This window comes from Raphanus sativus, chromosome 4, assembly GCF_000801105.2.
Source record: "Raphanus sativus cultivar WK10039 chromosome 4, ASM80110v3, whole genome shotgun sequence".
In the NCBI taxonomy this organism is placed as follows: domain Eukaryota; kingdom Viridiplantae; phylum Streptophyta; class Magnoliopsida; order Brassicales; family Brassicaceae; genus Raphanus; species Raphanus sativus.
In genome coordinates, this window is record NC_079514.1 from 49996775 (window position 1) to 50010040 (window position 13266).

Sequence of the window (13266 nt, forward strand, 5' to 3'; positions counted from 1 at the left end):
ATTGCATTTTCGTATTGTAAAAATTTAAACCAAAAAACGTTAACATTTTAGAGAGAGAGCGAGACACATTAACATTTACATTTTGAATAAGTCATGGTCGTAATTATAAAAATAGTTAGCTATCAATCATTAATTTGGTTTCAGTTACCACTACGTTCCATAGATTAGGTCATCAAGAACAAAAATCAGTAATTATAGTCAAAATGTAATGAAAAATCATGCTGTAAATTTGTGACATACCAATGGCAATTGATGTAAATAATCTAGTAATTTAAGGATTAATGCATAGGAAGGCTGAGGTGTATTGTGAGGAAGACACCTATGCAAAATGGCAACATGGTAATAATTCTACTCTTTAAAGGTTGTTCTTTTTAATTGCTCCTGTATTAATACTAAGGGGATGGCAGATAGTGTTAGAAACATATGATACAATTTGCTAGGAACAAACAACCAATAGACCTTAATAATGACTATTCTTTTCACAGGAAGATGAGAGTAACACAGAACAATTACACTTCTAAGTATATATAACTAGAGCGTTAATAAATTAACCTTTTTAGGAGCCACTTTTGAGGGCTTCGGCTTATTTTCATCTGCTTCATGTCTTTTCTTCGTATGAAACGAATTTCAAAAGGATTTTACTAAAACAACATCAAGCTTGAATTTAACACATGCCAAATGCTAAACAAAATTGATTGTCATGATAGGTTCAACACCAACAACACCGGTTTTCTTATCTAGATTCTTAACAGAACAAGTCACAAGATAGAACCATCATGTTAAGTAGCATTTACTTATACCAGATTTGATAGGCATTTACTTATACCAGATTTAACCATCATGTTAAATCTGGAATAAGTAGCATTTACTTATACCAGATTTAACCATCATGTTAAATCTGTTGTTAACCATCATGTTAAGTAGCATTTACTTATACCAGATTTAACAAGTCACAAGATAGAACAAGTCTACCCTAATTCCACATGTCCATACCTAACACTACTTATACCAGATTTGATAGGCACTATGATAGGTTAAACGCTAACAACAGTTATCTGACCTAGATTCTTAACAGAACAAGCCTAAAGACAGCATCAAAATGTTAAGTAGCATACCCAGGGATTGATATCAAGTTAAGACGAAGCCGAACCACTGCACTAGAGGAGGATGTTTCTTTGTCACCAACCCCTAAGCATATAAGACATTTCTTAAATATATGACAGCTATTTTTCTTCCATTATAACACCAAACGTGATCAGCAAGTATGAATCTAACAACTCTCTTCTCTTTAATTCCGTGAAGAGCACGTCTAACAAAGTATCACGAACCCTATAAACAAAAAACCCTAGAGTTGCGTCACAAACTCAATTCAACTGAAATTCAATTCAACTCGGTAGAATATAACAAAACTCGACCAATTGCCCTCAGCAGAACGCGAGTTTCGAGGCGTAGGGGACGGAAACACCAGATCGGCGGAGATGCGGCGAGTTACGGGAAGATTTACGTTGGGAGGTTCTGGAGACGGTGCTGGTGCGATCTCCGAGGAATTTTCTCCTAATCTTCCTGCGACGAAGCGATGAGCTTCCATATTTCTCTCGCGAGTTAATCTTCAGATTCACTTGAGGTTTAGTTGGCGGGAAACTGGGAAGAAGAAGAGTTGTGAAGAAGGATCCCGAGTGGATCAAATGCTGGGATAGACCACATGGGGTCAAAAAATTCTGGAATGGACCTGTTTTGTTTTTATTTAAAAATGAATTAAAAATAAATCATAAATAGAAGGAAAAGACCATGAAACCTAAAAAGTTCTACTTATTTACTAACCCACCCACTTACTATCCTAATCCACTAACCCGATCCAATTCAATTTGGATTTTTTTCCAAATCCCTTCTTCTCAAACATCACTCTCACGTTCTCTATCTTTTATAATTTTTTTTTTGTAATACTCCATTTTTCATAACTTTTTTTAACACTCCATGTTTCATAACTATTTCTCAAAAATCAAACTAAGAATTATGTGATATCCAGGTGATCTATGTTACTCCATTTTCATTTGTTCTATAACAAAATCCAGATTCATAATCTTAAAAACCCAGATTTTAAATTTTTCATTTTTATCAAAATTTCTTCATCTCATCATCCAAATCAAAATCGAAAAAATTCTTCGGACCTTACAAAATTTCATTCTTATTCCAAATAGATCAATTCCTCATCATTCTCAATCTATTTTCTCTCTTATAAAATCGAATCTCGTCTTCAATATACAAAATTTCCGACAATGAAGAACACCGAGTATTACTAGTATAACTAGTACAACTAGAACTAGTATAACTGGTACAACTAGAACATGTATAACTAGTACAATTACAACAAATATAACTAGTATAACTAGTATAATTAGAACTTGTAGTTATTTTACAATAGTTATTTGTATAGTTATTTACTTACAATTTGTACCAGTTGTATATTTACGAAAAAATTATCTTTATTTTTTTGCTTTCGAAATCAAAGAAGTCGATTGACGAACCGAAAAGGTTGCAATAGAAAAAAATTGGAAAAGTATACTTCAAAAGATGATGCAAAAGCCATCATGCATTCAAAATGATACATAACTGTTCATGTTTGGTGTTTGAATTATGATAATAATAGTCCAACTAATTTAACCACAGTAGTAGTATTAATAGTTTGATTGTAGAAACACGTCGAGCTTTCTTGGCTGGTACATCAAGCATATCAGTATATTGTTTCTCAGTGAGTTTTGTTGTTTTAGCATTGAGTGGTAGGGTTTCTGTCCAAAGTCTTTTTTTTCTTCACATGGACACAAAATATGATAAGAAATAGACCAATTGTAAACACATATACAAAAATAACCTGATGCAACTTGCATTTTTTTTATATGAAAAGATGGCATATCAGTGTTTTGTTGTATTCTTATAATATGATTTCAAATAGCTTTTTATTCTTATTTTTTTCAAATAAACAAGGTCCACTCGGTAATATCTATAACAGTTGATTAAAAATAATATTTCCATACACAAATAATAACAAATGATAATGATATATATGAATGGTGGTACAACTAGTTCAACTACTCGATATTAATGTTTAACCACAATACTTATAACATGATACATATTTAAAATGTGATGCACATTTAAAACAATATTGTATAAAACAACAAGTAGTTGTACCAGTTTTCTAGTTGTACCGACTGTACATAGTTGCACTAGTTTTTGAGTTGTACAATTTTGTGCATAGTTGTACATTGGTAGTGAAATAAATAAATATTAGTTGTACCACATAATAAATACAATTATCTTAGTGGTACCATTTGTGTATGTTTACATGTCATTGCCCCGTTACAATGAAATCATCAATTTCGTAAATATACATTTCATGTACGTTTTCCAAAAATAATGTGGACAAACAAGTTAACAAACGTTAAAAGTATAAGGTATATCATGTAAACTTATGGAGTTGTGTAATAATTTTCAATCTTTTTTCCAAAACTTCAAATAAATTAAGAGAAACTATTTGAGTACATACCAGCTGAGATATATGAGTGTTTTTTCTTATATAGAATACCAATTTTTTTTTTCAATTTCTGAAATATCAAAGTTGTACCAGTTGTACTAGTAATACTCGTTTAATATATAATAAAAAAATTATATCAATTTTTAATATGTCTAGTTATAGGGTTGTATTTATATTATCATCATAGCTTTGTAAAAATATGCTTTATGTTTGTTTATCATAATAATATGGCTAATATATTAATAAACCTTAAAAATTTAAAGTAAATAGTGTAAAATTAAGAGTGTAATGTAATAACTTAACAAAAAGTTGAAAAAACTCAAATAAAATAGATGAAGTTTTTTCATCATGTATCAATTAGAATATTTATTTTTTTATTTCATGTGTAAATTATAACATTTAATATACTAGTTATACAATTTTTTAAGATGTTGAGTTATACGAGTTATACTAGTTGTATCAGTTGAATGAGAGAATGAGATAAAGAAAATTGTGTGGTTGTCAATGGTTAGTATTAAATAAAGAAAAAATAAAATAAAAGAGATATCATGTGGTCAAAATTTAAAAATAAAATGAAGTTGAGATGAAATAAAAAAAAGAAATATATTAATTTTTTGTGGGACCCAGGCGAGAGAGAGATGGAGAGAGATTTTGATGAGAAATCCGACGGTTCACATTAGAAGGAAGATGATCTGATCTAGTGGTTGATATTGAACTATCATTAAAGGTAAAATGGTAATTTTACACTCCTTGGTCCATGTAGATTTTTTTTGGATGTTGTAGATTTCTTTTTGGCCATTTGGTCCATCCTAGATTTTAGTCCATCCCGAGTGGGGTGAAAATTTGATTAGGGGAATATACGAGCCCGGATCGGTAAATATTGTTGTCAGTGGGCCTATATTGTGTAAGGATGATACAAGTTATTTGGGTCTGGCCTTAGATGATTTGAGGATTATCAAAAGAGTAATGATCTAATATAAGAAACATTTATGTATTAATATTTTTTTAACATAATGGTTTTAGTAAATTAATTTCATTTTTAGTACTGTAAACAGTAAAAAGAATAGATAAATCATGTGTTTAAAAATGTGATATCGATGACAGAAAGAAAAACAAACTATTCATCGCACTTTTTCATCAATCACAAATATTCTTATTTTTCTCCACACCATCTAAGATTTACTTAATTAAATACAATTTCACAAAAATCATTTTATCAATAATTTTTGTTTTAGAAAACATATCATGAAAGTATTGCAAACGAGTTCGTGAAATAATAATATGCGGCCTATTCAAGTTAACAGAGCACTTACCATTTTAGCAAAAAAAAAAAAACAGAGCATTTACAAAATAAAACGTTTAACCATTCCATCAGCCGTTACCATTACATCAGCCGTTACCATTCAAAACTTATGTATAATAAAAGTATATGTAAGTTAGTTGGTTTACACTATGTAAACTATATAGATAATTAGTCTGGTTTAGTAGATTAATATTATATATTCTATGTTTTTATTCTTCGTGATATTCGTTAGAAACCTTTTTTTAAACACCTTCTTTAGAAACCTTAACAAGGAAACATTTGGCATAAAACTGATTTTGACTAAATATTCTAACTTTCAATATATAGGTAAACTTAGAATGATCCAACAGAAATTGTAAATATCATATGTTTAAAAAAAATGTAAATATTATAGGTAGTTAGGTACACTAAGTCAGCAATATAGAAAATGAAAAATAAATAAACAGAAGGTACTACAAATAGGCAAGTGTAGTACACCAAGACCACATAATGAATGCTTCATTCCTTTGTCCTTATATACTTTCGGTTAATGGAATTAAAAGTTGGTAGTCTTTTTTCCACGTTAGGTGTTAGTAACGTTCCTAAAGCTTTTTTTTTTATTCTATTGGAATTAGTATCGGTAATGCACTAACTTTCATTGCTCTCATTTGCTTTACGCTAACTCCATCTTCTCATCTTCCTCCTCCCCATCTATGCTTTTGGTGTTACTATAAATCATCAAGAAACACACCATACTACTTCTCATTCTAAAAACAAACATCTTCTCATTTTTCATTTTATCTAATTCGGATCACCGATCTCAAAGCTTTCGGTTCGTTTTATCTAAAGTTGTAGCCATGTCTCAGGTAGTTTTGACTTTAATCTCTCCTTCTTCTTCTATATTTTATCTCTGCTTTCTTTTGATTTTACGTCTGCTTATTGACCACACAAGCGATGACTTCAAGCAATAGATGTCTTTCATGTTCGTTGCCAAAAGATGCTAACAATTCTTTAGGATTAACGTTCATCAAATTTTTAGTAAACTGCCGATTCAACCGATACATCTGAAAGATTAATAATTTGAAACTAATTGATATTAATTCATGAAATATAAGAAACAGATCTCGAGATTAATTGGTCTAAGGTACCACCTGTATTTTAAACGTTTGAGTGTCAGTTTAAGGTCTTTTAAAATATTGGAGTTTATTTGTTAAAGTACAAATAAGCTTAAAACGTAAAGTTAATTGTTAATTAATGAAAAACCGTTGATCCTATACATGCAGACCGTTGTCCTCAAAGTTGGTATGTCATGCCAAGGTTGCGTTGGTGCCGTCAATAGAGTCCTAGGCAAAATGGAAGGTATTTTCCCTAAATTTATACTACTTTTTTGGTAAAATCTCTAAATTTATACTTCATGTGCATTTTATATTAATCCTTCTTATATATAATACGCACGTATATATATATATATATATACATATATATATTGTGTGCTTTATACTAAGCCTTCTAGAATCTATAAAACAATTTCAGGCGTTGAGTCATTTGACATTGATATCAAGGAACAAAAGGTGACAGTGAAAGGAAAAGTTGAGCCTGAGGGAGTTTTTCAAACAGTTTCTAAGACTGGAAAGAAGACTTCTTACTGGCCCGTGGAGGCTGAGGTTGAGCCTAAGGACGAGACTGAGACAAGACCTGAAGGTGAGACTAAGACTGAGGGTAAGGTTGATGCTGAGGTACCGGAGGTTAAGGTTGATGCTAAGGTCGAGCCTAAGGCTGATGTTGAACCGAAACACGCAGAAACGGAGACTAAGACCAAGGGTAAGGTTGATGATGAGATACTTGATGCCAAGGTTGATACTAAGGTCGATGCTAAGGCTGATGTTGAACCGAAACTCGTTGAAGCCGAGACTAAGCCACCACAAGTTTAAGTACCAAAGAAATATTGTAATGATGATTTTAATCCATATTTGCAATGCTTCTTATTATCCTATGTTTATCTGTTGTTGTAAGAACTAAAAAATGTATCCGATTTACTAAAAAATGTTTTCTCTAAACAGAATGCTGGACCCATGTAGTACCGACTTTCTACAAGCTTCAATTTAACTAAATATAGACATCGGAAATCTTAAGTTTGGACTTAATTCATTCAAGTATCATTTGATATATGGAAAATAGGACGGTTAAAGAAGGTGCAAGAACTTAGGATTCTTCTGAACGAGAAATGAAAAAGAGAACAGAATAATATTAAAGAAGGTGTAATAATATCTTCATCCCCACTCTATAATTTACTCCATTTACAGAATAAATGGAATGAAAAATTGAGTAATGAACAAAAAATAAAAACATTAATCTATAAATGGAATAATGCTTTTATTTTTTTGTTCAATACTCCATTTTCCACTTTATTTACTCTATAAATGGAATAAATTATACAGTGGGGATGAAAATGCCTTAAGAACTTAGGATTCTTCTGAACAAGAAATGAAAAAGAGAACGGAATTTGGGACAAGGGAAAAGTTACTTTGTCGCTTAAAAACATTTTGTTGAAGTTAGATGTTATTAAGGAGGGGTTCATGGATTTTAAGTTGGACTCACTTCCCCTTCCTATCGATGTCAAAGTACAAGCCCAAAAGCCACTATACTAATGGATTCTTTTGCTCTTTATGTGGAACTGCAACTACATAATAGTATGTGGCTATGAGCTAGATAATATATGCAAGATGTTCAGGTCTGAGGCCACATAAATGTTACGGTATTTATTAATACTGTGTCAACAAAATAAAATAATAGATGTATGTTTTGGTGTGGTCGATGGGTTACCAGCATTTATGCGTCCAAACTACTAGAGCGTTGTGGAAACGAGAAGCACTAGACGTAACCAAGGGCCTCGTTTTTTCGCTACCACCCGCAAACGTAGCTTTTGCGGTTATGAATAGTTGATAGCATTTCAAAACAATCATACAAACCGTTACAAATTATTTTAAACCATTCCAAACCTCTTAAAATCAAAATATAGTTCCAGCTATCGTTTGCGGATGGATAAAAAAATATAAATTTTTTTTTCTAAATATTTTAAAATTTAAAATGGAAATATTGTAAATAAAAATATCCACACATTTTATATATTATTTTAAATTCACAAACAATATCAAAATTTGTTTTATAAAAATTTTAAACTAATTATTCATTAGAATTTTTTAAAAACTAACATACATACATATAAAAAGATATACACATATATAAAACGAAACAAAATATTCTTTTGAAACTTTTAATATAAATCTTCAGACAAATATATTAAAATTATAACTTTCAACTAACTAAAAAATGAAATAAATAAATATAATATTATTATTAATCACATTATATTAATAATTATTATATTTTATCACAATAGTATGTTTTTATATTTTATAATGTTATAATATGTTTATATTAGTAATTTATTATTAAACCGCTGCAATATCTCATAATTAACAAGTCATAAATATCCTGCAAACGCCATAATTTTCAAACGTTATGCCAGTCATACAAAACGCTACATAACGACTGAAACCGCAACCATCCGCATTCGCAAACTCTCGCACCCGCAACCACAATTGCTGCGTTTCAATCAGTCAAGCCCTAAGGGCTTTACTGGTTTCCCGCTACCACCCGCAAACGCAGTTTTCGCGGTTGGTAGCGGTTGATAGCTTTTCAAAATAATCATACAAATTGCTACAAGTCGCTTCAAACCGTTCCGAACCTCTTAAAATCAAAATTTGGTTCCAGTTAGTGTTTGCGGTTGCGGGCGGTTGCGTTTGGATAAATAAATATAAAATTAATTTTAAAATTATTTTAATTTTTTTTAAAAAAATGGAAATATTATAAATACAAACATATACACCTTTTATATATTAATTTAAATTCAAAAACAGTATTATAAATGTTTTTATAAAAAAAATTTAAACTAGCTATACATTAGAATTTTTAAAACTTAATATACATAAAAATATAAAGATATACACATATAAAAAGAAACAAAATATTATTTTTAAAGTTTTAATAAATCTTCAAAAATAAATTATTAAAATTATAACTTTCAACTAATTAAAAATAAATAAATAAATAAACAAACAAAAATATTATTATTATTAATGATATTATATTAATAATTACTTTATTTTATCACAATTGTATGTTTATATTTTTATAATGTTATAATATGTTTATATTGATAATTTATTATTAAACCGCTGCAATATTTCATTATCAACCAGTCACAAAAATTCCGCAAACGCAACAATTTTCAAACGTTGTGCCAGTCATACAAAACGCTAAATAACGCTTGAAACTACAACCACCCGCATCCGCAAATTCCGGCGATGCAACCGCAACCGCTGTGTTTGAACCAGTCGGCTCTTAAATTAGTATTCCCTCCGTTTGGATATATATGAAGTTTTAGAACTTTTCAAAAAGATGAAGCCAGTTGATATAATATCTTTTTTATTTTTTTCTTTATATTATTATTTTTTTTTATGATCGTGGGGACTTCCAGACGGTAAACCCAGACTAATCTTCACGAAGTTTTTCATCCGAGTACGCACAGTTTAGGCGGGAAGGTGGCCAAGACGACAACCCAGGGCGGGTGAAAAATACTTTTTCGTAATATTTTTAATGCTGAGAATTGAATATAGATCACTATTATCATCACTATTTGGTCAAATGTAACTGATTTCAATTTCTATTTTTTTTTAATTATTTCGTGGGTTGAAAGAACAAAAATAGCAACTGTGCTAATACGATTAATTCTCTTTTTCAATTATTAAATTTTTTAATTGTTTGGAAATTTTCATATTTCATAAAACAAATAGAATATGTGTTATTATATTTGAAACTTAGAGCACCTTCTATGGAGATTCTTCTCATTGGAGCTTTTAAAAATGTACTAGATCTTGATCCGCTCTTTCTTTGACAAATTTATTTTTGTAACAAATGTGTTACAACGTAAAATGTATATCAAGTGTCTTAATGATTTTTGTTAGGAGTTGTTTTTAGGTTTATGTTCTTTTTCATCTATACAAAATGTTAGTATTGTGATAATAATTTTTTTTATTGGAAACTACATTAAGAAATTAAACTTAAAATTATTTTCATACAAATTAATTTGTACATTTACTTGTAAAATTATACAAAAGTCTAAATGAATTGTAATATTATTTAGATTAATATTGGCTATTGATATGATCCACTATATTCATAATCAGGCTTTTAAATGGATACTGGAAAATATAATATATTCAAAATGTCTAATATCCATTGTGAGAACTCCTGCAAATCTAGATTTTAATCCGCGTTTAAAAGTGGCGGGTATATTTTTTGTTGGAAAACTTATTTTATGTAGTAAAATTACGATTTTTGATATATTATATATTTTAACTTTTTATGAAATTTATTTTAAATTTACTTATATGATTTATTTTTGTTATTTTAAATATGACTAAAATTTTGAAGACTCTAAATAATTCTAACCCGTAATATGATTTTATTCATTTAACCCGAAGTTAAGCTTATTTTACACTGATTTTTTTCTAATTTAAATAAAATATTTTATATCCTCAACATTCTCTGTATTGAAAATTTTATTTGTGCGTTTCAAAAAAATTTCTATAATTTTATTAAATTCAGTTTATGTGATTTAGTTTTTATTTTAAATGGAACTGTTTTTTAAAGAGGTGAGATAATTTAGACTTGTATTTATGATTTTGTTGACTTAATCATTTGTTATTTCAATTTTTTGAGGTTTCATTTAATAAATACTTTCAAATCATTAATAATGTGAAATATTTTTTTGGAAAGACATGGTGCAAATATTTAGGAAACAAAATTTTCAAAAAGGCTAAGAAATCAATTATATTAAATACTCTTTAATGTAATTGCAAAATAATAACTTTTGATTGGTTGCAAATACTGCTGGCAAAAAGATTCAGACAATTTTTGTAATTAATTTGAAAAGTCAGGGGCATATTCATAGGAAGTATTATGCTTTAATAGTATAGAATATAAAATTTTGAAAATTTCGAAAATTTGAAATAGCATGTCGATAATATATTTTAAATGGGTTACTAAACAGAATCGAAAATTTCAAACCCATTGATTTGAAATTTTCAAGCCCATTTCGTTTTAATAATACACTGAACAAAAAAAAATGGGTTGTCAATTTATTTTAAGACTATGTTGGGCCTTTAATGGCCGAATTTTCCTTTTAATTACACGATTTCATTTTAAAAAAGAAAAGAAAATGAGATGTTTTATAATTTCCTTGAAAATTTAGGGGCATATTCATAAGCAATCATCTACTTTAATAGTATAGATAGTACATATATCATATTTATGTTTTTAAGTATAACTTATGAATAATGTGAGATTATATTTTTTTTTAGGTTATAGGATAACATATTCTTATCTTAATCGTAAAATTGTTCATATTTTTTATAATCCATATATAGCATTACTTTATAATGTTTATATATATTTTTTAAAAAATATACTATATGATTTAAATTATTAAGATTGAACTGATTAATGGGCCAGAAAAATATTTGAAAATAATTTTTATCAATATAAACCAAGATGAGATGTTTTTTTTTTGATCTAAAGATGAGATGTTATTAAGGTTCCAACCCCTTTAGAAAAACCCAAAAAAGAAATGGCCCAAAACGATTTTGATCTTCATCGAAAGACTAATTGCTTTCTTTTTTTTTTTTTTCAAGTGACTTATTGCTTTCTTCCTTGTTTATTTTCATACAGATGCATCTGTTTACAAAAAAAATAACCTTCAAATGGCGATTAAAGAAACCAATCGGCATCCCAAGGTAAATCCGTTCCTGTAATTCCTTCATTGTTGATACTCCATTGAACTCAAAGACCCAAGTTTAACCAATTTTTTTGGTGTTTTGATTAATTTTGCATGTGCTCCCAGATGGCTTAAATGGAATGAAAACAGATGAAATAGATTTGAATCTGAGGCATGTACAGTCGGATATTGGTGAGCTCTATCGATTTGCATGTTCATGATATATGTATTCTTTTAGTCATTTTTTATATATATGACATTGGCGACTTTGAGATACTAAAACTACTATAAAGTACGTTTGTTACATTATTTAAGACCCTGCCAAAAATAGCTGGTTGCTTGGGGGTGTTTGAATTATTGAGTTAAGAGTGCAAGACATATCTTGAGTCTGGGATGGTATTATTCCTACTCTCGGTAATTGAACATGAGCTGCATCGATATGAAAAAATAATGTCAAGCGCTGGTATCACAAACAACATTTATAATTTCGAACTGAAAGGGTTGAACCTTTACCTTCGTAAGTATTCAAATTATTAGTTCCCATGTTGTTAGGGGGTAGATCAGTAAGATAGAACCAAATGTTCTTGTTTTAGTCTGACTTGATAGGCTGAATTGTGTATCGCCTTGCGCACTGCTGCTTGTGGGTTTCTTGCTCTTTGCCTTATTGTATTCTTAAGCATCCAAGGCACATAGCTGTAAAGCAACAATTGAAAGAGTTTCATTATAGGATGTCATATGAATAGGTAACAGCAAGTTAAGAATTTATATAAAACCAACGTTTAGTTGGTAACTCACAACCAACTTTTGTGTTTACTCTGTTCTTCTTAGTAGGAGGAAATTGTTGTCCACACTCATTGTCTGAGATAAATTAGGATCTTACTCACAGATAGACAATATAATTTAGGAACTGAGATCAAAACTATTATAATATAAGAATAGAGATAAAACGTTTTTGTACCTAAGTTAAACTATTTACTTAATTGCAGGAACACATATATATGTAAATGTCGATCTATATAGAGAGTAGGATGATGAATAACATATACTTTTTATCAGAAAAGATGATTTCCATACTCTCACCAAACCTGGTAAATTATGGTTTCCATGTGTGCAGGACTTTCACTTGGATCAACCAAGTCCATCTCCACGACTGAGCTCATCAAGGTACACACTTCTTCTTGGAAGTGGAAGACATGCTAGCTATTATTCGCAGAAAAGAACGTTGATTTTTTTGAGGTCTAGAATATAGTATATATAATATTGAAGGCCGATATAATAGAATATTCCCATTTTAAACAGTTAGAGAATATTTTGCGATAAATACATATCTTGAATATCAAGTTAGTTTAAGTTACGGAAATAGAGATATCGTGGATTGGCATATTCGATAGTTGGTTAGAAACTTCTGATTTCTTTTGTTTTAGTTTAACGCAAAATAGATTTGTGGAAGATTTGATATATAACAATAGGCTCTTAGTTTTGTGTTTAGTAAATCAATGTTCACAAACTTTTTTAAAAAAAATTAATAATAAAATATCTGAAACTGTATCAAAAACCCACACGATGATCTGTTTTTTTTTTTTTAACGTCTGAATCGATTATTATCGATTAATT

The 13266-nt window shown here is 29.3% G+C and overlaps 1 protein-coding gene and 1 long non-coding RNA gene across 2 annotated transcripts; both read left to right on the forward strand.

Moving 5' to 3' along the window:
- The first annotated feature begins 5519 nt into the window (after positions 1–5519).
- LOC130511040 (copper transport protein CCH-like) lies at positions 5520–6876 on the forward strand. Its single transcript, XM_057007825.1, has 3 exons — positions 5520–5680; positions 6098–6173; positions 6348–6876. The coding sequence occupies exons 1-3, from the start codon at positions 5672–5674 to the stop codon at positions 6743–6745; spliced, it is 483 nt and encodes a 160-aa protein (XP_056863805.1). The 5' UTR covers positions 5520–5671; the 3' UTR covers positions 6746–6876.
- A 4667-nt stretch (positions 6877–11543) lies between these two features.
- LOC108834523 (uncharacterized) lies at positions 11544–13035 on the forward strand. Its single transcript, XR_001946846.2, has 3 exons — positions 11544–11671; positions 11779–11844; positions 12767–13035. It is a non-coding gene; the product is annotated as an uncharacterized LOC108834523 (long non-coding RNA).
- The last annotated feature ends 231 nt before the right edge of the window (positions 13036–13266 follow it).

Coding starts and splice junctions, on each gene's coding strand:
- LOC130511040 (XM_057007825.1), top strand. Junction 6,174..6,347: donor AGTCCTAGGCAAAATGGAAG/GTATTTTCCCTA, acceptor AAACAATTTCAG/GCGTTGAGTCATTTGACATT.